At 30.6% G+C, this 27,660-nt stretch overlaps 1 protein-coding gene across 4 annotated transcripts in view; it reads right to left on the bottom strand.

The window, feature by feature from the left end:
- LOC113550553 (facilitated trehalose transporter Tret1-2 homolog) overlaps positions 1-27,660 on the bottom strand; it is a 75,507-nt gene that overhangs the window by 10,657 nt on the left and 37,190 nt on the right. For all 4 annotated transcript variants that reach the window (XM_026952468.1, XM_026952471.1, XM_026952470.1 and 1 more), the window contains exon 3: positions 18,684-18,763. In XM_026952468.1, coding sequence (XP_026808269.1) covers positions 18,684-18,763 — 80 coding nt within the window. The remainder of the gene's footprint in view (positions 1-18,683; positions 18,764-27,660) is intronic.

Here is a 27,660-nt window from a genome sequence, read left to right as displayed (position 1 = left end):
CAACGGTCAACGATACTTGTATAATAAATTCATAGAATAAATAATAAAATAAACATAGAATAATATACAAATAACATGGAAGACCTTTTTTTGAACTTTTGATCCCAAAACAAAAATATATACGGCTGTAGAATGATGATTAATTTGTTTAATAATATATTTTATATATTTTCTAACAGCAAATATCACGAAAATTTGTGAAATTGTACTTTACTATACGCATGAAGAAAACCCTAAAGTCTTCATTTAATGGTTTATCATTGGCCAGAAAAAAAAATATATCGTGCATCAATGTAATCATGTTTGCATTTTTAACCTAAAAATAAATATCCTCATTCTAAAACTATACGTAATAATAATATGAGAATACTAATATTTTTTTCTCGGATAGTAATAATAAAAATAATTCGAATTCGAAATACTCTAGGATGTGTTATAAACGTAAGACTTAACAGTTTTTGGTATGGTGTTGGCGTTTAATACATTTGGTATTTTCCATAAACCGTTTTAATGTTTTTCGACGATTAATTATTATCGTAAATGTCAAATATGAATTGGGTAAAAAATATTGTCGTCCTTCGGACCTATAGGTACACGAGGAAACACGCATGCATTATAATATGTCAAAATGTATCAATTTATATTATATATATATATATATATATATATATATAGTATAATAATTAATAATACACAACAGTCGAGGTGAAAAAAAATCGACTATACCTATATTATATTATTATTACATATATATTGTGAACACGGGTAGTTTGCGTGAAAAACTGACGTTTTATTTTCACCAGATGAACAAACACGCAATAAAGTGATAATAAAGTGTGACGGCGGGTGAGGAGAAGTTATTTTTGTATGATGTCGATCATTTTATCAAGAAAAATTAAATAAAAACGGCAACTAATAAACGAAAACCATGTAAAAGGTGAAATATTATATCATTATAATAGTGTACGACAGTCAGTTATGAATATTGTATAGAACATAACGCGCAGAGGAGAAATTATTCCATCCATCGCCGGGGAGCTAATAATTAGTATAATATGTTTTTACTTATACTAATCAATTCTGAGCGTAAAAAAAAGTCGGGATCATCACGTGCGTTCGCCGTCTCGACTCTCTGCCGCCGTCAAATAGTTTAACGCCAAAAACTGCAAGTTTGCGACCCACACACGTCCGACATTTTCAAGTTCATAGTTATTAGTGCACTCGACAACAGTATATATATATATATAATAATTACAAATCTCGCGTGATGTCTAACAAGGGTGCGGGTGAATCATTGCAGGACCTGCTGCAACAACGATATAGCAAAACGCCACGACATATATTATTATACGGTTGGTATAATATATTATAAGCTACGTATACTGTACTGTAAGTGGGTGGTAAATACGGTTCAAAGTTTAAGTCGTACATATTAATTATAAATACGATAATATTCAACGATTCCAGAAACGAATAATAATTACCAGCCGGGCGACTAAAACGGAATAAGGAATCACGCGCACACACACACACATACACTGCAAACAGAACCTTGACCTCGGGACACCGACTGAGGTAGTGGTGGTCGTCGTATGCTATATTATAATATTATTATAAGTGTACGTACACCACACATAGTCATACAACGCGGTGTATAATAAATAATAATATTATATAAAAGTATATAATTATATATATAATATAATATATTTCCAGCGAAGCCATTACCAGTCGTCGTCAGTGGGCTTTCCGCTGTACTCAAACACTACATTGTCTCATGTACTACGATATATTATTTGGCGAGAAAAAGTGTTTTAAAAGATTGAAACGATTTAATATTCTTCAGTGCAGTAAACCTACCAAGTAGTGTACCTTGTGTCCCGTATAAGTTTTTTAGGGGATGCTGTTATCCTAGGCCTAAACTTTACCGAATCGCCGAACACATTTGTTACACGCTCTAACGACGCCCCGACGAAACGGAATGAAATGTGTAAACGAAAAAAAAAAGTCGAGCAACCGTTATGCAATATATAGTATTGTTTTCGTTTGCGTTGATCAATATTACTGTCTTTTCGATATTCTGATTAAAATGCCGTGTTCCGATTTTGTTTGCGATAGAATAAATTGCGTGATAATATTATATTGAATTATTCAGAATCATAATCACCAATATCGGCAATATCGTATCGCCTAAAACGCAAGCTGTTGGTACTATACGCGTAAGAAAAACGTGATATGAACTAAACACGCTTTTTGTCATCGGTGTTTCGTCGTTTTAAAAATAAATCTCGGTGAACAAATATTTTTCTTTTATTTACGAAGCTTGTATTTGTACAACAACTATTAGTAAATAGTAATGTTGAAGTTTTCTAATATGCGGTACTATAGTGTACATTTTTGTTATAGCCATACGGAGACTTTATAGTTTATACTTACACAATTTGTTCTCGAAAATGATAAAATTTAAATCCAGGTTCAGGTTCAACGACATTGTCAACCGGTGTGAAATGTCGTTATTATAATTATTCGTTATTCTATGAGTGACTTAGCAGTTGTCACGATCTCTTCCTCTCCCTAGAATGTGATTTCCACCGACCCGCCGAAACGGATAGAGACTAGGTCGACGTCACAAGATCGAGTAAATGTCACATAGGGTCGGCGCTAGTCAAATGCGACGGCGATCGAGCGAACAGCAATTATGTTACTATTATTGGCGCTACACAGTTGGACTTTGATCTACAGAAAACGATGACGGTAGCGGCAGCGGCGACCAAGGACACAAGATTTCTATCATACTTTTTCACACACACGCACACACATCCGCCAAGGTGTATTATATGGTCACACGCGCTCCGTTTATTTATTGAATCCCGACAACAACAGGAGCGAAATATAATAATAATAAGTATATATAAAAAAAACGAATACGCTTTGCTATACTACACTACTATTAACAAGCATATTCGGGGTGAACGACGAGATCAGCACACTGCAAAGAAAATTTCTGAAAATGAAAAACATGCGAAACTCTCTGGGACTTGTTTGCCCCTCTTCTATAAGATAAAATACCGTCAAACGAAATCCACCACAAGTTTAATTCACTTTCATTATATAAGTATCTACTAAACTGCATCGGTGACGTACTAACATATACGCACACACGAAAATATAATATATTTCAGGTTCACCCGGAATCACACTGTGTTGTATAGCTTCGATCAACCATGGACCGCAAAATTACACGAAAAATAAACATCAATAACATTATTATTATTATTAAAATATAGTCAACGTTTTATTATTTCGTTATATAAGACCACTGGAATGAAGAAAAACACCACGCCTACGTGTTAACACAATATTTGGTCACGTTATGGTGTGTAACCGTTGTCAATAATATTATTAAAAAAGTTTGAGATTTGGGAATCACGTAGGCTTCAATATTATACATAGGTTATAACGTTGTATGAACATAGTTTTTTAACGATGGTATTTTAATATTTTACGACAAATTACAATCCTATATTATACATAACGACCGGTTTAGATGATTTAAATAAAACACGAACTCTTGCTACAGACCAAGGGCATCCAATGGTTCAACAAAAAATAACCAAACGATTGGTTTTACCCTATTATGTTATTATAAGTCCGACGTTAAATATCATTTGAGTACATTAGAGTAGATTAAGTCCAAGCGGAGCCTAGATTAAGACCTATATTGAAGTCTATATGTAATATAGAAATATTATAACTTTTTTTTTATTTAATTTAATTTAAAATTTAATATTTTTACGCAGTAAAAAATACAAATGACCACTAGGTAAATTTTTAATTTTAAGATAACAACACTATATGGATCCATTACATATGTGATTCCCAGGGACATGCCCACCCCTTTTTCATGGCATCATGTCAAATGTTGATACTGACAAATAGAACAAGGGCCAACGCTGTAGTTCTTGGTTTCTACAATGTTTCTACCCATTATAGTCTAATTTACCTTTAGTGTGAGTAGTGTGACTGTTGCCTTATTGCAACATAGTTATACACAAAGCATAACACCATGTTATGGTGTTACTCCAGATGTTTAAAATCTAATGGTCGATCGACCATTTGGATCTGCAGACTCTACGCTTTATTTTCCAAACGAAATCTTAAATATATATTTAAAATGTTCATTAATATTATTATTTGTTACAAAATATATTACATCGGCGTATATTATATGATCTATAGCACATGCAATGGGCATACCACCTGTTAACTTTGCTTTATAAAAAGTGAAAAATTATTTTCTACCAGACAAGGCTAAAAAATGATTAAGCCAAAATTTAGCTATCTTATCTTTTTAATTTACTATTTTTTTTGACAATGTTCAAACAGGAGAATCAAGTTATTGCCTATTGTAATTATATAGATATATAATAAAATATATCTAGAAATTTTCTAGAAAAGTTTTTTTATAAAGTTGTATTATTATTCTGGATTGATTGAGGGTGTGGCTGCCATCAACAATATAAAATTCTACCTAAAGCGCTAAATTGATTTAATTTTCTATTTACATTACATATTCGTCTAATGACTATTATTGTAATCTCATTCCAGATTTTTCAGTCGGTCTCAGTAGCCATACCGCAATAGCATCAACAACAACAATAATAATAACTGATCAACGAATGACAGACACAATTTTTCATTGTGGTATTAAGTTGTATTATTATTACTATGGACATTAATTATATTGTGCGTGTTGTGGTTATTTTTTTTTTGTCTTTGGCTCGTGGCCCGGGGAGTTGTGTACACAAATACAAAATAAAGGGGAAATCATTATTTAGTATGATGTCCCGAACAACGCGGGTCCATTGTTCGAATGCCATATATTATTATCGTCATCAACAACGTGGGTGGATGGAGAAGATGATGATGATCATAAGATATATTATACGAAACAATGTCATTTTAGCGATCGACAAGTGTACAAATGGTACAACGTGTCGAAGAATCTAATGCGATCGTGTCATCGTGAGAACGAACCATTAAGAACACACTACATTACATTATATACTGTACTATGATTATGATGATGGCGACTAATTAATTATTACGGACTCGCGAGGGAAAAAAATAACATTAATATTTGTACGGTTTTAAATGTACGCCTTTAATATTAAATACGCACTTTTTAAGAGATTAATAATCATCATTATATTATTTTTATTATAGTCACCATTAATTTTTTTTATTTTTGTTAGATTGTGGTATGAATTCAGTGTTGCCAGCTAACATAACAATAGGTATTGTATAATTCAGCTCTAGAATTTAATCATAAAAATTATCTATTTTTTTTTAATCTGCTTGATACCTTACATTTTTATACAATCATACTTTTCTTTAAAAAACTTAAACATTTAATTTGTTCAATTTTTTTTTAAATCATCATTATTTTCGCACTGGAAATAATAATAATAAAAATATATTACAATTGCTTTTATTGTTGTAATTCATAATAGTAGTATAGTATGTACATAATATAAACATAACGTCATGATGCATTGATTTTCAGAAAAATGGACAACGTCAATTGTCAAACACTAAAATATTATTTAGTACAATATATGATAATTGTAGTAATATTGTGCAAGCTTAACATATTTCAGACGGGCTTTATTATTTATTAAGGTCGGGTTATCGCAATCGACATACTAACTGTAAGATTTACGTCAAATACCTAGATAACAATTAATAGTATATTAACACACTTTTTGTGTAGAATTGCCTAATATACGAAAATTATATCTTACGCGTTTCGTTGAGACGATTAATAGATTATATACTTTTATTTTACATTGCTACACTATGCATCTCACTCGCTACGATGTTTAATCATAATTAAGTTAATGGGCGGACAGACAATAGTAAGAAATAATCAAATTGATTGTTTTCAACGTCGTATACATGCTGGTAAACTCAGGTACCTACCGCACAACTAACGGCAGATTTACATCAAGTTAAACACATAACATATAATATAGTACTATCTACGGCGATGTACATAATTTAAAAACTGTCAAATTTGAGACGCGAAAGACGGAAGACGTCGCGTCGAACGAATCGAAAATTTCTGTTTAATTTCATAATTTATTCATATTATAATCGTGACGTTTTTCCGCGACTCGCATAAAAGTAATGTATTTTCTGACCGCCGACAATTAAATAATAAACCATTTTTTAATTATTAACCATCGTATCATACGGCTTGTAAATTTAAATTGGCGAATTTATTTTTTAGTATAGATCGAATATACTAGTTATACGGTTTAAAAACTTTTTCTTTTTATTTTAATCGCGATTCGGCGCCGTTCTGAAACCACAACGTTCACAGGCTACTTTAATCTAGGATCGATTTCACAACGGTTTTAATCTCAATTCCCGCAGTCCACACAGTCGAAAATAATCATCGTTGTAATGTTGTATAATATGTACGTATCACGCACCGAGCAACGAATAATATTAGTTAATATAGTACTTCTACTTGAAGTTGGTATATGACTAATAGCAGACAGCGATTTGTTTTATGACATCTTATCTAATTAGAAGTATGTCAACTTTGTTTTGACCATAAAACTATTTTAAACTGTACAAACAAACTAAAACTGATCGTGTGTCAAGTATAACACGATTGCGAAAATCATCGTATACCATTGCACACGCTTCGACGTATGTCCGGAAATAGTGCATCATCATGTATACTAGCTGTTTAGTTTTGGTAGCAACTGTTACAGAGGCGAACAGCATAGAGCCTGCGCCTAGACGGAAAATTTAGATGGAGACACAAACGATTTAAAAATTATCTATCTGGAATGTACATTTTCGTATGAGGTTAATGATTATACCGTATAGTTCTTGCAGAAGTTCGCATCTTTTTTTTTTATTAACAATTAATTTTAGTGAGTTTTAGAACTGAAGAGAATATAAAGGAATTAATAAATGTTAGGTTTAAACTTTAAAAGTAATTAAGATATTACATTAAAATTTGATATATTGTACATGAGCAAAACCGACACAATACACGTGCGTAATGTTCCTAATAGGTACTCAAAAAACTTCATACACATTATTTTACTTAGGTATTCTGTACACTGGCCCTGTTTTCCGCTAATACAATATAACATAACTATAGTGTATTATATACTATAAATATGATAGCAGTTGTATGTATCCATTCCAAACCACGAGCATATTATAAATTTACCTCCACGGGAAAGACTTATTTTTCGTTTCCCCGTCGGATTTATGATGTGAGATTTAAGACGATTTACGACGATGTAAACCACAGTGTAATATTAAATCAGTGTAATATTTCTCGCTGAGTTACGTGAGCTTATCCGATGACCGCTGATGGCTGCGGACCGCGTGTCAAATTTCGAATTCTAAACGGAACGTTTTCCCAACTTCCTCCACCACTCGCATCGATCGAAAACGTCCTCGTCGGATGGCCTGTATTGAATACAACACGAGGAGAACGTCATTGCCAGATCGCAATAATAACTAACGTCATCGCCGCGCATTCGCAAAATCATAACCATATCGAAATCGCGAATGTTAATGTTATCATTATATAATAACAATAATATGTATCGCTTGCGCCTAGTACACAGGTATATATAGTATGTGGGCGGAATCTCTAATACTATAGGCATATAGAATGTATGTCGTGATGCGACCTAGGTCGGGGACGTCGGTCGCGGCGTGATAATAATAAATTAATTTCGTTTTATTTGGGACGGATACCGACAGTCAGCGGAATTGACACGGAGAGAGCGGACGACCTACGGGTATTATAATAATAATATTGTATTGGCACGTCGCCCGTAAGACGCGCCCGGCTGAATTATTTATATGGTTACGCGACGGCGGCGGCGTTTCAATACTTGCGGGTTGCCGCTACCAGTGTTTTAAAAGCGGTCGACGCCGACCGGTATGTATGATAAAAAAAAACAAAAACACGAAAGTCCAATACCCTCCGCAATACCGCCCGAAATGGCCAAAATGGGACGAAGAGGAACGACAAGAAGGGTTGGCAATAATAGTATTATCTTACGGATTAAATGATCGAAAAAATGTTCGGGTCGGAAACGGTATACACTATATACACGGGTACGACGGCTAATTGATTAGTTTAAATTTGCCGGCGAACAATTTTTCAAACAATCATTAACATAATTGTAAATATCAACGTCTTTCGTTTGGTTTATGAATATGTGCACATGAATTTCCGAAGAGATCTATTGGTTCGTTTTAAATACGCACGTGTTAACGGCGATGTGTTTATAATAGATACCTAATGTACCGCGTTATACGTGTTTATTTCCGTATACGGTTTCAGTCAATGTGTATATAAGCATGTGTAACCGCCGTCGCTTCATGTATCTATATATATATTATATTATTGTTATGTGTTGCGTGTAAAAATATGGTTTGTTAACAGTGCGAATTTCGTCTCGGACTTTAATTTTTAGTTCATAGCATAATAAACAGTACTTAGATATACTACGGCACGTGCATTGGTGTTGTAAACTTTTTGTTTCGAATGAAACCCCATAAAAGAAATAGTAGAACGTTTAGAGGACGTTACAACGAGGTTTGTTATCTGGGGCTCTTGCACATGAACACTTGGAACTGCGAAAACAAGTTCACAGTGATCTGTCATAAACTTACGATTGCTAGTTGAATAGAGCAATAATAGAACTAAGACACATATAATAAAAATCAATGAAAAAAAAACATCTAAAAAATGAGTCATTTAGTAAAAATGTCACCGATAAAAGTTATACGATAAAAGGTGAATAAGCTCTAAAAACACTTCCCAATAATATTAATTTATACTGTAGATGGTTGTTGACTTGTTTTGACTATCATATGGCTGCATCCTAGTTTTTTCCCAGCAATATTTTTAAATATATCAATTCCGTCCCAAAAATTAAATAAGTATATTATGTATATTACATAATCTAAGATAAAAAAAAACTGCAAGTTTATATAATATCCGATCGGCGATCATAAAATATAATTAAAAATAATATGAAATCTTGATTTTAATTATTATTCAAATGTAAATATAATCATTATAAACCTATAATCAGTATAATCTACCTATATAATATTATAAAAATGCAAAAATATATCATTATAAACAAAATCAATCGATACTTTTTCTTCAAGCGATAAATTGCCATAAACGTAGTAACACGATTGGAAAATATAGATAATTTCAAAATTAATAGTCAACAGTTTAAATTGTTTTTACACGTAACTATTATAATATATAACATATAAGTCAATACAATATACAATATTATTTATTATGTGTTATAAATAATTTTGAGTTCGGAACGGAAATCTGATATCCCTTTAAATTGCCCTGGACAAAACTAGTATATCATTTAACAGCATTCTTATGCTTGGGGCGGAACTATTTATTTTTTTATATATATAGTATGGTGATGGCTGTATTATATTTCGAGAGCGAAAAACTATGGGGATAATAAACCTTGTTGTGGCGTCCTTTTATACATCTGGCAATCTAAAGGGCCTACAATTCCAAAAGAAATATGCACTGCTGCAAGCGGATAATTGTGAATTTCTAATCGCACCTTAAAAACACACATGCTCATCGCGACAACAATAAAATCATTGTATGAAATTATTTTAAGCAAAAAATAAAATAAATTCACCAAAATTCCAAATCCCCCGCGAAAATAGCATGCATAAATCATGAGAAGGACTGCACACATCTACGCTTAAAATATCAAATAGGTATAATAATATTAATAAGTACAACGCACTAACGCTGTTACGGTTTATAAAGATGCAAGATTAATAAATATACATGTACCTACAAGCGGGAATAATAAAAAAAAAATTAAATAAATCTAAAAATCGACCCACTGTGATAAAATAAATAATAATAATATTTGATCGTGAGGTTCGTTCGGCCGGTACAACGTCAAGGCTACAACAGCAGAGGAGACACATCACAGTCATCACACACTGTATTTTGTATTTAGGTATAGGCACCTAAGTCATTATTATTATAACAATATTGTAAGGTTAACGCATAATAGAAATTCATTAATATATTTTAAATTTTCTTCTCGGGCCTCCGCTATTGTTAAATCATATCATTATAATTATTATCGTGTCGGGCCACACTCCGGGCATCTATGCAGGCGTCTGTGCAGGCTAACGAGCACGAGCCGAAGAGGTGTAGCGTGTTACGCGCATACCATTTTTCGTTTACTCGTTGTCGCCAGTCACCACGATAATCACGTCATAAAGTGTCGACGAGCGTATGCTATAACGACAACGAATGAATTGTTTGTCACCCAAAACAATTTTTTTTTTGACTGAAGAAAAAATACCAATGGAAAAATCAAACAAATATTCTTACGTATTGTTAAATATTCTTATATACGTTTTTGATGAACAGAATGATCGGCCTATCTCCAATAAAATGTTATCTAAATTTTACTTGGTATAGGCGTACTTAATGCACATCGCATAATATGTCATGACGTGTGAAATGAACCGGTATAGAGTGTATGGTGTATACAATTTCCGTCGGGCAGAAATGACGCGTTGACCCGTAAGAGTGTAAAAATAATAATCGCCTATTACAATATGTAATCGCATAATATTATGTGTATTTTGTGTAAAAATCGTACTGTAGAAGTAATAGAATAAAAAAAAACCAGCACGAGAGGCAAGGAGTTCGGTTTACATATATTTTTTTAACGGTGTTTATTACTTGTGTATATATTCTAGACAGACGTTCAAAATTCTATACGCTCGTTTTACCATACGCACATATCGTGTAATTATGTATTTACGTATCTGTAATATATTAGACAAATTGATTGAAAATTATCTAATATTATTATTATTATTTTAGTTTTAAGATATTTTTTCGTTCCATTCCAATACATATTTATAGATCAATAAAATAAAATTTAGATCGTATTAACGTTACGGTAGCCTAATTTGTTGCCCTTTTAGTACCAATACAGGGTTCATAATTGAATTTCCTTGTCAAGTTAATACCTCTAATATTTCTCTATAATAGACAAGTATAATATAGGATAAAAAAATATTCAAAAAAGATAAATATATTTTATTATGTATTATATAAAAATGAAATGATGAACATGAACTAATTATATAGACATATTCCATACAAAAATTAAACAATAAGCACAGTTCATGGTTATATAGTGACTATACATACGTATATATACATTTTAAAACCACGTCCACGTGTTACTTACGTCATAATTTGATGCATAAAGTTAATGCGTGAAAACACTAAACATAATACGAGACATTATATGAATTAATATAATTTCAACGAAGTACAATAATTTGAAACAATACCAATAGTAAATGGTTCATTATCTGCAAATATTACAATAATGTAGTTTAAATATCTATACAAACCGAAACTAATACATATTTATTATAATATTGATATGTTAGAACAAAATTAGCCAAGTTAGGTACCCATAAATTAAGAATTTAAAGTATGAATTTGTAAAAATAAAACATAATAAATACAAGATAAATATATTCGCACAATATTTTAAAACGTCATGCTATATTTATACTCTAAAATGATGCATTATTTACCAACAAATTGAACATCAACTAAGAAACATGGTGTATTATACGCAGTAAATAATATTATAATCCTCCACTCATGAGCAAACAAAATAATGTTTAAAAAGAAACATATACCACCACGTCTCTGTGCAATTTTACGACGTAAAATCGTTTACCTACTAGAACGGAATGCAAATTATTCAATCGAATATACAAACTGTAAACCAGTTTTGACGGAATAATGTGTTCTGCTGCAGTAATGATTGACAAGAGTAATCGGTGCTAAGCAAGGTCAATGTACGTATTAAATCATTAGCTATAATATAATATCTTAAAATACTATATCGCCTGGTCAGTTTAAAAAGAAAAATGACTAAAAAAGCATGACGTACAACAATAAAACATGATATTTTGTTCGGATGCGGGATCAACTATAAACTATAACAATATGTGATCCAGTAAACATTCTGAACATTCGTGTTGGCTGGTAAACGTGACGTGAAATATTACACAAGGGAAAAGAATACTATAAACGAACGTCAATGAAAACGTTTGGGGTCCGAACACAGACGTCGTAGACACAATATAATAATAATATATCGTCACAATTATTCGAAGACAATTTTAAAGGTCAACGTGCAAGTGACTAATGCGCGTTTAATATTATAATACATACAACTCAATAATATTATATGGCGGCCGATTGTATACGCGTAGTACTGTTGATTTGTTGACAGTTAAACTTTAGGTGAATAAAGTATGATGCGTACGTAAAATATCGCGGTCTCGTTATCTGTGAATATTATTTATATGAATGTATAATAATTGCTAGTGGAATTTATCATCACAAAAAATGCATTTGAGATAATAATATTATATTTGTAGCACCGCGAGTATAATATACTACATTACTACAATATCACGTCGATTTAGACATGTAGTATTGCGGAAAGGAAAACAAATCATCAAGGTTTTCGTCAATGGTAATAATTATTATGGTTTGTTTAATATTATTATTTTATTATATATTATATCTTCAAGACGCGCGGTTATGTCCATATTCATCAAAATGACCACCCAATAACCTTGTTAAATAATAATATTTATGACAATATAAAGTAGGTATAATTTTAAACCACCATCGGAAATTGATAAGTGTTTTAACCTAGAATTATGATATTTTTGTTTGCACTTGCGTACAAATAAAATATCTTTTAAATCAATCTACATGATAACAAAGTATACGTATAATTGAACTCAATAAAATAAACGAAATTAATAAAAATAAAAATATATATTAATATGAATTAGTAAGCTACAGTTATTAAACTGAAACAAAAGTATATTCCCATGCATTTTCATAAGATTTTTAGTTTTTCTATACATATTATACGTATCATAAACTTTTGAAATTATTTGACGGTTTTATTAATTATACCACATAATATTTTATATTGATATTTGATATACATAATGACGTGTATATAAATAAATTGATTAATACATAAAATACGTGTATACAACGAGAAGTGTAGTACACGTTTAAAACGGTAGTAGTAGTGATAGTAATAATTATTTAAAAATTATTAACGCAACCGGTTTACGTGGAAATAAATACCGTCAAACTAAATTGCTTGGAGTAAACGATAATTTATATTTTAAACGGTTCTAGATTTTTGAAATCAAAGAACAGTTAACGTTTAAAAGATATATTAAAATTTAACCATATTCCCAGTTCCCATGTTCAAATTTTGTTAAATTTTTAATTTTAACATTCATGAGAACACCAATAGCTAGGGTATGGATAATGGTATAATACTTTATATTGATAAACAAAATAATTATTAATACCTAAGCGAAATATTTAATTATGAAGGATTAGTATAATACATAAGCGGCATACGCACGCTGGGCAAGGAGAGGTTTATATAAAACATTTTTAAAATTGACTGTCAATAAAACAGATATATATATATATATATATATTTAATATTTAACACTCTCCTCCGCTGTTAATTTATATGTATACTATACTATAATGTATAATCTTTTATTAGTGGATGTTAAAATATAACAATGAATAAGCTAATATATGTATTTGAAAATAAATAAAACCACATTAGAGATGAAAATTAAAAATCAAATTTTGTAATATTAACAAAAAAACAAGAGGAATAATAAAAAATAATACCTTCATTGATTATATATTATAATATAATAGGTACATACATACATTATATATAATATAATATACCTAGTACAATTTAGTATTTAACACTATGTTTATAGTCCGTTTTTTTGTATAAATGCTAAATAAATGATTTATATATATATATACACACACCTAAGACTTAAATTATTTATTGACATGAAGTGGAACATAAATATTGTACTTGACACAGTTTAATTCAAATTATCATTTTGTAAGCCAATGTACTATATTTACTTAGTTTTATAGTAATGAAATTATAGTTAATCGTTAGGTATCAAACAGAAAATATGAAATATGGGGGGAAAAGTGGAACATATTGATGCATTATGATTTATGAATATAACGTGAGTTATTTGTCGTGCTCTTGAGCTGACAAAACGCATATCATCTAGTTGGAAAAATATTGGATTACTCAATTAAATTTCTGAAAAAAGGATCCGATATAATATAACATGTATGATATTGAAATCTGATAACTATATTGTGGTTTACGGTGTGCTCTAACGTCATTGGATTTTAATTGGAAAATAAAGTCACAGTATTTTTTTTAAATAATAATAATACATAAGATATTTAAATAATTAAGTAAATAGTATTTTTTTTCCCGTCAAGAAAAAATGTTTATTCTTCACTATTCATGGTCTAAATAAAAATTAATTATGAACAAAAATATTATCATAGAAAGATCCTACCTAAATGTACAATATACATTTATAAAATAAAGAATTCTTATTTTTATTCCATAACTTAATTTTTCACGAGTCCAAAGTTATTATAAAAAATATGTATTTACTCAATAATGTATATAGCAATTAAAAATAAATACAATACTACATAAAAGTTTAAACGTGTATAAAAATGTAAAATATCATTGTTATGAACATAAGTTAATTTTTAAGTAATATGATAAGCGTTAAGGTGACCTAAAATAAAGTGTTACATAAACGGTGATGACAAACTAATAAATTATTAGTAATAATATTACCATCATACTAATATTGTTACTAATTGTATATTTTTATAATATCTTCGATGAGCTAATTAATATTTTTGCTATATACGATTTACTACAGTGTATGTATGTGTATCTAAATTACGGTTGTAAATTAAAAAAAATATTATAGGAGCGAGAGTATATATTATTATTATTATTATAGTGTATCAGTAGTATATATTATACGCAGTAATCCGAGTGACGTGTCGCATTGTCGCGTGACATATACATATTACTCATGACATTTTATTCGTTGGTTTTGTAAGAAGTACCTACTCTTCGTTTAATAATTAATAATTATACGATATTTCCTTCATAATGATTTATAGATTTCGCACCCCATAACTTCAATAGAAGTCAACGCCCACACCGATCTATTCACTATTATGGAATCAATAATGGTATTTTTTTATTTATTTATTTATTTTTTTTTATTAATAATAATATTAACTTTGCCCTTGTACAGTAAACAATATAATCACAACGGTCATTCGGGCTACCTACATAAATACTAACCGTTACGTGTACAGAAATCGAATATATAAGTAAAACTCTATCTACCTACTGACATTATTGTACACGTACGAGTCCACAAACATAATATAATGGTCACATTCATTTTCTGTTATACAAGACTATTAATTGATTTTAGCCGTATATTATTTATTATTATAAATATGTTTATACGGTAAAATGGCCAACACAGTGATCATCATCGCCGTAGTAACACAGTAACACGTGTAGCATATACTAATATAGCCGATGCCTCTCATCTAAGCACGTCTCTAATCGGAATATAATGGTGGTGCGATGTATCTCATTGTTGTGTATCTATACAGAAAGTATCGAGTACTTGAATAGTGCTTACTGTTTACTTTCACTATCTCTAAAAGTGTCTTAAAGCACATCGTCTAGCTTATAATATAGCTTTAACTAATAGGTTATATTTTTATAACAAACGTTATTCATTTCGCTTAAGCCGTTCGAATAAAACACATTATATATCAACATAATATGGTAACAAACGCTATCCACCTATTGAAACGTTGTCGTGGATATTAATCGAAAATCGTTTGAACGCATAAAATAAATTATTTTGATACCAATGTATACCATATAATACGACGTAATATTAAATTCGTAAACACTTGCAAATGACCATCGGAATTTCTGAAATCAAAACGTCTTCTGACCAATGGTCGCGGCCAGGGGCTTTAGACTATCAACATCTTCCCTTGATGTTTACAAAAATGATCTTTAATAGTTGTATTTTAAACAGACAATCCCCCCCCCCACCCCCCAAAAAAAAACTTCAACTCTGAACCCGCTGCTATGGACATTGCTATTGCGTAGATAATATATAGTTATCATTGTCATGGTGATATGACAATATAAAATATAGAAATATAATTTGCCGAAAATATTTATACCATTGTCGGTCCTTCTATTCAATCGTTTAAAGGTTGCTTCGATCTAGGGAGGGCGAAGGACTAAAAGGCTTTTACAATTGTATACATAACAATTTAAGGGAAATGGGGTAATGGCACAGAGCTGAAGATAAAAGGATTTTGCTCGTTGTACTTTGCAACGACCTCGGTCAACTGCTGAGTACGCGGTTAAGTTGTTACGTCGACAGTGTTTGAATTGAATAAAAATAAGAGGGTGCAAACAAACTTCAATAAACTAACAATTTTAATTCAAAATCAACCTTGTACACTACACCTCCTTCTCACAACAGAAATTAAATGTAAAAATGTTTTCTTAAACTAACAAATATGAAAAAATCTCTGGAAAAATTATCATAATACAATTTTCAGTTTATTAGATTTGTTACAGTACTTGTACGGAAATAATAATATACAAAAAAAAAGGTAAAATAATTAATAATATATTCTAAATATGCTTTTTAGTTATAATGGATAACAGTAATATAAAAGTTCAGTATGACAAAGTCGAACTTGGCAGGACTAAGAGATAACCTAACCTAGCTTAAAAGCACTGAAAAACAATTTTATAAGTTATTTTCAATAAACAAATCTTGATAATTATTTATTATTTTTTTTACGCAGATACCTACATAAAATTGCTTGGACACGTTTCAAAAACTACAACATTAATAATTGGATAAAAACACAATTATAATAATAAAGACAATGATAGTGTGGGCGGAGATAACGCAACTGGCAATAATATTTACTACTAAGCTGCGCGTTGGTATTACAATAAAATGTTAAGTATTTTGCCTACATCACACGTTAAAATATACGCGCGGCTTATCGAACGGAGGTTTTCTATAACTTTTAGCCAGAAAATCAACGCACTACCGCGGGGGCCGGCCGTGGAATATACAGTGGTAATAACTGGTAAAACTACACAAGACAATATAATATGAAATAATAATAATAAAACGTCATGGCGTTCAATGACATCTGAATCACGTCGTCGCTCAATGACGAAAAAATATCACTACGACAACAACACGTACAATATCATTATTATAATAGGTAATAATATACTCGACGATATTAATATATTATAATGAAATAATACGAAATACGCGTCTTGTAGCGTCGTCGTCCCATCCTCGAAGAATATAATATGACGCGATAAACCAATTATTATTATTATTATTATACATTAATTCCCAAGCCACGAATTCACATTATTATATTATTATATGGTCATGTATGGTATATAAATAAAACGGTTTACGGTGTCTAGAGTGTTCTGATCGCGCCCAGTTATACATTACATGTTGCATGTTAACCCTCTTGCTACCGACGACAACGGATAATCAACAAGTCGGCCATTTGTTTCTTAAAATGTCTGTTGACGCACTATTTTTAATTTCTACTAAGATCGTCTTTATCGGGGGAGTGATAAGACGAAACAACTGACTTTCCTGAGCCTTATTATTTTTTTTGTTTAGATAAGGTCCGTTAATAGTGTAATTTTTCACTTTACTTAACCATGAATAATTAATTTTGATTAATTACACGATAAATAATATTGAATTTTCTGAAATAAACACTCATTGTCGTAATCATTTGAACTATTATCGCTCAACTATTGTTTTACAATTTTAAATTTTTATCAAACCGACGTAAACCTAACCAAACTTTTGTTTTCCCGGCGAAACAGGTCGTTTTGCAGGCCGACCACGACTAGTTTAGCGCGAGATCGGGGGACCGTCTTTAAACGCAATCGTACAATATTGCTAGCATGACGCGAGTGAGGGTAAAAATAAGAAAACCGTAGTGGCCCAGCACAGCCTCAGACGGACAGAAGATCCATTGTCACGGCGAGCACAGCTGCTTGCACGTGCACACGAAGTAGGTAGGTATAACGATATTATACAACAATAATAATAGTGTTCTACCTACCCACCGACAGACCGGTTTTCGCCGGACCAGATCGCACCATCATTATTATATACATATATTCGTATATTATCTCGTGGTCGTCGTCTCAGAGTCGTGGTTACAACAAAGGTTTGTATAGTGTCTGTACGCATAATATAATTCAAACAGGTTGCGGGGGATTTCGTGGGGCGATCTCAGTGCGTAGATATACCTAGTCTGCCGATCCGTCGCTCCCCGCCTCCCGGACACCCACAGACTTGGACGCGTTTGCAACGCAAGAGCTACAGTAGCTGTAGATCTGTACAGAGTTAGGAATAGCGGGGGGGGGGTGCCACCTTACACTTGAGAGAATATTATAACATGATATTGACAACAACAACAATAATAATCATAATAATAACATTTACGATAAAATAATTTATAACATAATATTAGTGTATAAGTGGTAGGTACTCACTGGACAGCGCGGCGGCGTATTGTCTGAACTTCTTGCCTTCTCGTCTGGTGCCCTTCGGCCCGTTGACCGACAGCATGCTACTGAAAACCGACAAATCCATGGTTGGTCCGGCGTTTCAGATATTAGAAAATATATTTGCGCGCGGCCAAAAAGGGGATTTTTACGAGTGAGTACGACACGACGGAAAAACCAGCGCTCGCGATTTAAGTGTCGGGCGCGGGCACACGATTAAAATGTAATGTCGGCCGGCGGCGGCGACTCCGCGGGTGTGTATGTGCCTAACACGTCTCGCGGGTACAGAGCGGCGGCGACGTCGATGGCGATATTAATTTCGTTATACTTTTTGCGCATAAACGTGCGTGCGGCGACGGCGGCGGGAGCGTGAGCAATGAACGCGTTGCGGGCTCACGGCAGTTTGGCACCGACTCGTTTGCGGCACGACGACGACGGCGGCGGCGGCGGCGGCGGTGGCGGCGGCTACGATTGCTGTGGCAGTGCGCGCGCGCGCGCGCGTACAGCGTTTACGGCGGGTCGTGCGGCGGCGGAGTGGACGAGCGAACGCGCGCGCGTAGCGCTATCCACCGGAGTGACGACGGACCCTCGTGTGTGGTGCGTGATCGCCAAGCGGGGCGGGTGCCCGGCGCTGCGAGTGCCGAACGACGTTTGTCTCGAAACGCGCCCGCAGAAGAACGGCGATTTTCCGCCCGCGGGTCGCTGCGACCGACACCCGAGGTGTTTTCCGGGGCCAAATGCACTTGGTGTTCTATGGGCAATACACCCCCGAATTATTGAGCCAAATGGCAAATGAAAAACGATAAACGTTTCGGGTACCGTTCGGTTCGTTTGAAAACGTTAACATCGCTGTAAGTATGGTTTATATTTTTCGAAGATTGTACAAATACGGCCGCTGATAAAATGAACGAGGCGATTTAAATATTTTCAAAAATCGCAATCTATCGTGTGCTACGTTTTTTTGTAAGGAAATACGTATTTGGGACCCTAAACTGTTGGAGCCAAGTGCACGTGCTCCCATTAAACTCGCGTTAATTTTGCAAAGACAGCGCGTTGTCTTTTCATCGGTTACGAGTGCGAAAATCACGATTAATTCCGGCGGATCGAGCGTTGGTGGTGCGATCGGAATAACAATATTAACCGTGACGTCGCCGATTCCTGAGGGCACGGTACACCGCATACACGAGTATAACGTACAACGTCGAACAGATAATAATAATTTAAAGTTTTCGCCCTCCCCAGAAAGAGTTTTTAACGGTAGTCGTATTTTTAAAAGCGATATTTATAGCGACAGTACGGAAACGACGACGACACGCGGCACAACAACGTGAGCACGTTTTTCACTTGCACACACCATCACCGTCGACAATAACGTATCGTGCGACCTTGAAGGTTTATTATTTGTTGAAAATGTATTTTACTGTCGCGTTCATTTATAATATATATATATATATATATTTGGGTTCGTTTTGCGCATCTCTTTGGCACCGACTGTCAGGTAGTCAAATTTATATTTCTAGCGTGAAAAACTATCATCATCATCACCATCAAAATCATCATCATCATAATATTATTATACGTCAGCATAATGCGCATATAACTGTTTTTGTTTTGCTCGTTAGGGATAATAATAATTAACATCTTACACGTCAACGAGACGCGCGTAAACACTCGAGTATTCGCGATCACTGATCTTTCTCTAATCGATCCCTCCAATTCCCATGCTCTGTCCGGCACACACATGATAATTATTACCTGTCCACATCACTAATTAAGTTAATAATTCTGAAATCATATCATAAAGCGTAAAATCGTTATAAAACTTTTCTCTGGGTTTTGATATTTTGTATGTTATCGATTATTCTGCAGTGGTAACACATCACGAAAAGAATATTTAAGAATGCACCAATTTAGAACCAACATTTAATCCAATAAAACAAATAACTATTAGAGTTATTGTTATTACTGTATCAAAAAAGTATAAGTAGTATAACCCCTTCATCCCCTTGAAAATGAATCCTGGTTGTGCCATTGGATAGTTGGTATAGCGAAAGGGGAAAGAAAATTTTCACTTTTTCAGCAATAGGTACATAAAATCGTACAGATTAACGATCAACGCCGATAAATATCTATTAATTATATAGAAATATTATAAACTAAATGAGAAATTAATGACTAAAATTTTTAAAATATAACGAATCTTTCTTTTTATTAAATACTTATTAATTTATAATTGTATTTATTTAATTGTTAACATTTTTTATTATTTTAAAATCTAAAAATAATAAAAACTGATAATATGAAATATTTTAATATTTTAAATAACTATTTAACATTTAGGTACTAAGTATCGTTATAATTTAAGTACCTTAAAAAAATGCATGTACAATAGTACAATAGGTATACCTAACCCAAAATATACGAATTTGATCCACGTTAAACTTCCCACCGTCCGCAACACAAGGAGTCTACCAAAATATTTTGTGCTCGATACACCATTATAGCCACTGTAACCATTTATTGAATGATAATATTATGCACACGTATATTATATATATACATAAATGTGGATGATTTTTATCAATTACGTCTTGAATAATATGTGTGTGGTTTGAATTAAAATTTATAATAACTTATTATATGCAATACTCATGATTAGCCATTGAATAAAATCTTGGAATTATTTTTTTTCTTGAAATATTCTTGGAAAATTTCTCAGTCACAAGTACGATATTATTGTATTATATAAATGCAAAACGTTCATTGGAAAACGATAAATATAAAAACACGACGGTATATTTAAATTAATTATTCTCCCGGAAAAGTTTCGATTTCAATACATATGTCTGAAATCTATTATTTATTACAGCAATATTTATAATTAGCATGCACAATATCATAAAATCGATTTGTTAATTTATTTATGCATATTGATCAATTTTTTTGTAAACCATTGATATTATAAAGTGTAACTCATAATTCGTTTTAATGTGTTTGTGTATCTATTACGTGTTATATTTACTTTTACTTATATTACCATTATGATAAAGTGATAACATATTATTTATATTGCAGTATACTCAGATATTGTACTTAATCGATACTAAATTTAATATTTTACTGAAAATATTTAATAATATTATTTTTTTTAAATATTTCGATTTATCTCAAACTTTTCTCCATTTTCATTACCCGCGACCCCATGAGAATATTAAAGCAATAATGACCTAAGAATTTTTTCATTAAGCTATAACTTTGCTAACATAATATCACGAATTCAAATAACTTAACACAACGACATTTTTTTAGTTATATCTATTATTAGTAAATAGTATTATTATTATCATTACTTTCATTTTTTTCTGCCATATTAACCATATTGTATACTTTATTTTCGATTTTTTATTTTTTTGTTAGGTCATTTACCTAATCTGTGTATGTGTATTGAGATCGTAAATTTATGAAAATAAAAAAATAAAACAGTATTTTAACCGTATCATAAAAAAGTTTTTGTTATCTTTCCTGCTTACGATTAAATTCGATATTTTTTTTAAATATATTAAATTTAATAAGTTCTGATACGTATTGATTTAATTAAAATTGTAAAAGTTGATAATCAGGAGTGTTTGAAGTGATTACTAATTTATAATTTTGTGTTGTCACCACTCACCAGTGGCCGTGACTACATAAATACATATTCACGATGTAATAAAGCTTGGGCTACGAAGAGTCAAAGATATGTTGACTTTCGATATATATATATAATATTTTGTTTCATAACATGATAATATTAATTTCGAAAATTAATAAAAACAATATTATATTTTGCGATATTAATATTAAATTAATTTTTAACGTCTACATGAGTAATGTTGGGTTGGGACTACGAAACGTTTCAATGAATTGTGTTATGTATATACTATTGTAATTTATTAACTAATTTGGTCTAATGTTTCCTACGAATAATTATTATTAGTTCACATACCTTTGTATTTGACACCATTTTTAAAGTATATTCAAGATTTTATAAAATTATGAGCTTAAGTTGTTATGAAGTTTTGAATTTATCAAACTCTAGTACTTTTAGATGATAATTAAATTTATTGAACAGAGGACAGTAGAGAATAGTAATCAATTAAAAACAATATTTGGACTACATTGTGACAACATATGATTTAATAAGAATTAGACATATATGAAGAAAAATTATATAATAGTTTACATTCCATATTTGTATTGATAATATTATTAGTATGGGTATATAATGACTAAAACAATAATGAATAATGATCACATTCAAGTTGAAAGTGATCATTTTTGTTTACAGTGTAGAAAGTTGCAACACAGCAATGTAGATATAATTTAAAGTGAATATTTGAAATAACCCGCGGTAAAAATCAGTTTTAATCGTAAAAATTAAACATTATATTTTGTTAATATAATATTATATTATTTTTTAATATAATGTTTAATTAAATAAGTTTTAAATGATTAAAACCGTCTTATCAATTTAAAAATATTTTTCCTATAATATTATACATTTTGTTTGCGATACATAGGCATCGACATAATTAACTTAGGTTTTATATTATTAGCAAAGGTTACATACCTACATTATTATTTTGCTTATATTTTTTCCTCAACAGCATTATTATGCATAATCTAATACATTTATAGAAATTAATTTTGATTATTTCATTTTTTAAATGTATAATACGAAAAATAAAATAAATCAAATGGGTAAAATATTTATATATTTTTATTTTTAATTACACAAATATGAAATAATATTTGTGTTCTTTTTTTTCTATTGTGCGAATTGGAGCAATTCATGTTATATACATGTATCAACATCAGATCTGTAGCAGAAATTATGACTCAATTGGTAGTTAGAGATCAAAAACAAGATAATTCTATTAAAATAATTAAAAATTAACAAAAAAGACAGTACGAAACCGATGATATTGAATATTAAAAATACGTATAGCCACAGTTTTTTTTTTTTTTTTTTGTATAAGTGATTGAAGTAAAATTTTGAAAAATTGGATATTTTAATAAAAAAAAAATTAGTTTTTCTCAAATGGTTTAAATTATTTTGTTGTAATGAATTCAAAAATATCAGGGAGATTGAATTTTTCAAAACTATGTACATTATTGTTTTCCACACTTAATTAAATTTTTGGAACATTTAGACTAATTTAAATTTTTTTATACTATGCTACTAAGTCGACATTTTATAAGTCAATAAATCATGTTATAAATAATGCTTATAGTAAAAATTAGTTAACCTATTGAATTAATAAAATACCCAATCAAAAATAAGTCAATTAAATTAAAATTGTATGAATATATAACATTATATAGTTAAATTCGTTTGGCCAAATAGATATTATAATATTGTAATGATGGTGCCAATAGCAGTCGTTTTTTACTCAACGACTCAATGGAGAAATTGTTACCCAAAAATTGATGATATTTATTTTTTAATTTAAGTTAAAAACCGTATAAGTAATATTTTAATACATTTTTAAGCCTTATGTCTTTAAATTAAAAATGTTATACATTTTTAACTAAAAAATAATACATAGTTTTTTGTGATTTTAATAAAATCCATAAAAATGAAAAAACCGTTGACTATTACGTATTTTCAATATTTTTTAATTTCGGTTAGAAAAACTTATGAGGAATCTTATATTAAATGTACAATCTATTTTACTATCAAACAAAAATGTCATTTTACATAAATTGAAAAAAAAACTATAAATAGTCGAAAAATAATAAAGTTAAATTAAAAGATTGGTCATACTAAATTGCAATATAAACATAATTTGTTATAACGCTATTACATTGAATACATATATTATATTAAAATATGATAAAAAAATAAAAAATAAAATATTGTTTATTTGTTTAATGTGAAATGTATATTGTGTAATTTTCCTTTTTATTAACTATGAGTTTTACTATTCATGATCTATCCTTTTATGGTTCATGAGTGTCAAAACTGATGTATTTATTTTCCTTATAAAATTCAATAGAATACTATTACTCGAGGAAATAATAATTTTTAAAAAGAATTATGCATAGAGTTTCACAGAAGAAAGACAGAAAATTTATTATGGATATTTTACTATTTAATATCTCTACTATACGTCTCTACCTACGACTTCCCTAATTTTACGCATCCATGTCAAAAAGCTCATGGGATTTTAGTATTTATTTAATATTTTATTTAAGGATATATACCAATATCAAGACGAATGAAATGGTTTATTTTTTCGATTTTAAATTAAAAGAAAAAAATCTAAGACGATGATACATAATTCCTTAACGCGAGTAATTATATTTTAGTGTCAACTCTCAAGTATGTTAATTCGGGGAATTGAACAAAATAATTAATAAATATATGTTTGTTAGGCGTTAATTGCTTAATATTTACAATTTGATTACATTTTAAAATTTATTTAAAAGGTTATAATTCGCTGTCGTACCTAAAGTACATTTGTCAAATTAAAAATTGTATACAATATAATAATACTATTTAATATAAATAAGTATTGGTAGAATTGAAAATCAACTAGAAACCATTAAAAACCAATATAAGACGACTAAAAAAAATATTTCAGTTAAGTCACGTACGATTAAAAAGTAAAAACACTTTGGTCACTAATATATAAAATAGCACCTATTACACATACATCCATGACCAGAGATATAGTGTCTTCGTCTTCCTTATCATTCTTGTCACGAATGGATAAAAAATAATTTATGATTGCCATAACATCGAAGACGTTTCTTTATTATTATTTCATAATAAAAAAAAATGAATTGTTTAGTAATAAAAATGTTAAAACTATTTATTTATCAAAATCTTTAAGCCAAACATGCAATAACATATTATAAATTGTAAGTTTGTCAAAATAATAATAGGTTTTTATAAGCAAGATATTATTATCATTTTTTTCGTCTATCGAACTCTATACGACGGTATTTAATTTGTTTTAATTGAATATCAATCTCATTAGAGGTCAACCTACTTTGAATTTTGCACCTATAGCTACATTATACATTAAACATGTACACTACTACACTGTACAAACCACATCTGTTTAATGTGCTGTAGGTGTTTTTCTCGAGATTTTCCTATCGAGGTTTACAGCGTGTTAGTTTTAACAAATTTATGTTTGTTTTTTTTTGTTTTATTTTAATGATTTAAACAATTTTTATGATTATTAGTTATTACTATTTTTGTTTTCTCAAAATTACTGAAAAATAGTAAATACATGTATTGTTTAAATAATTTAAATCGTAAGAATGCCATTGTTTTTTGTCATATTATAACCGATGATTCTATTAGGAAAATCCAAATAAATTATCTATCTAAACTCTAATACAACATTCGAATATCAATTGTCATCTCTGTAAGCTTTTCATTGATCGATAGTATACTGTATGCGATTATAAGTCGGTACCTACTAACTATAATATAAACAAGGTAGCACTACCGTGAATATATTTCCGGAAAAACTCGTTGTAAAAGCAACAAAAGGTTTAATGTTAATATTTAAAACATTAATTACCGTTTTAAAACACAAAAAAAATATACGTTTGTAAACCGTAGGTATCAATGCATTATATCACTGTAAAGAAAAACATGTTGTGAGTGATGACGTATTTATTTGTGCAAGTACGGACGTCAACATAGGATAGAATAATTAATTATGAGCATTTTAATAACATGAATAAGACATTTATTACATCACAGCATCATAATCGCTCTGTACAGTTTGAAAAAAATTACTGAGAAGGGTCAAATATTATACTGAGAAACGCGTTTATCGAACGATCAACAACATGTGCTTTTTGAATGTTACCATAGGTATTTGATTAATTGTTGTGTAACAGCTGCTATATAAATTGTAGTAGCCTCTGCTTAATATTATTGTGTATACACGCTATTTTATTATTATAAAATATTATATTATATTATGATATTGATGGATTTATCACTAAAACCTGGCCCGTATATTACACCGCACACATAAGACTATCGACACTAGAAAACGATTTTCACGTGATTTTTTGATAAAATACCGCCGTTATCGTTTTATTGCAACAGCGACACGGGCTATTGACATTACTGAACTGTATAATATATATTACCGATGTACCTAATATGGGTATGTTGTAGTATATTCATATAATACCTAATTATGTTTCTCGACAAGGACGTGCAATTCAATATCATAGGTAACCGTTGCCACAACGATGAATTTAAATTATTACACACAAATAGCAAGATGATAGTATAATCAGTGGTATATAAGGTACAGTACGTTATTTAATATTTCATTACAATAAGTAAGACTTTCACAGTTCACCAAGTACGAGTATATCGCGCAATAGTTTGAATCGTATTATTGTACTATACCATCAGTTACATTACTTAATTTCAGTACTCACACAATATTTTACATGATACTTGATTTTTAATAAATAAATACAAACAATATCGATCGGTAAGGAAGCCTTCGAAATCTTTAAGTTATGGCTGTTACGAACACGAAACGGAACACGTTGCCCGACACGATTTCTACATAGAAACATATTATACAATACAGCTTTTACCCGCATATAGCTGTATACTAATATTATTGTTAAAAGAGCATATTTATATACAGCGGAACCTCTATAACTCAATTCGGTTGAATAAAATTCGAGTTATCGAAAATTTGACTTATAGAAGTTCGAGTTATCGAGGATCCACTTTTATATTTTGACATTTTTAGAAATGGTCAGTTCAATTAATTCGATTATTAACGGAGACGAATGGCCCAAAAGGGTACGAATCGAAAAATCGGTTAATAAAATATTATTTATTATAGGAGCAATGATTATACGAAATAATGTACCTGTTTAATATTACCTATATTTACCAACAAGTCAAACGGAATCGTGAAGCTGT

This window comes from Rhopalosiphum maidis, chromosome 1, assembly GCF_003676215.2.
Source record: "Rhopalosiphum maidis isolate BTI-1 chromosome 1, ASM367621v3, whole genome shotgun sequence".
NCBI lineage: Eukaryota > Metazoa > Arthropoda > Insecta > Hemiptera > Aphididae > Rhopalosiphum > Rhopalosiphum maidis.
This window is presented reverse-complemented; position numbering and strand designations above follow the sequence as displayed.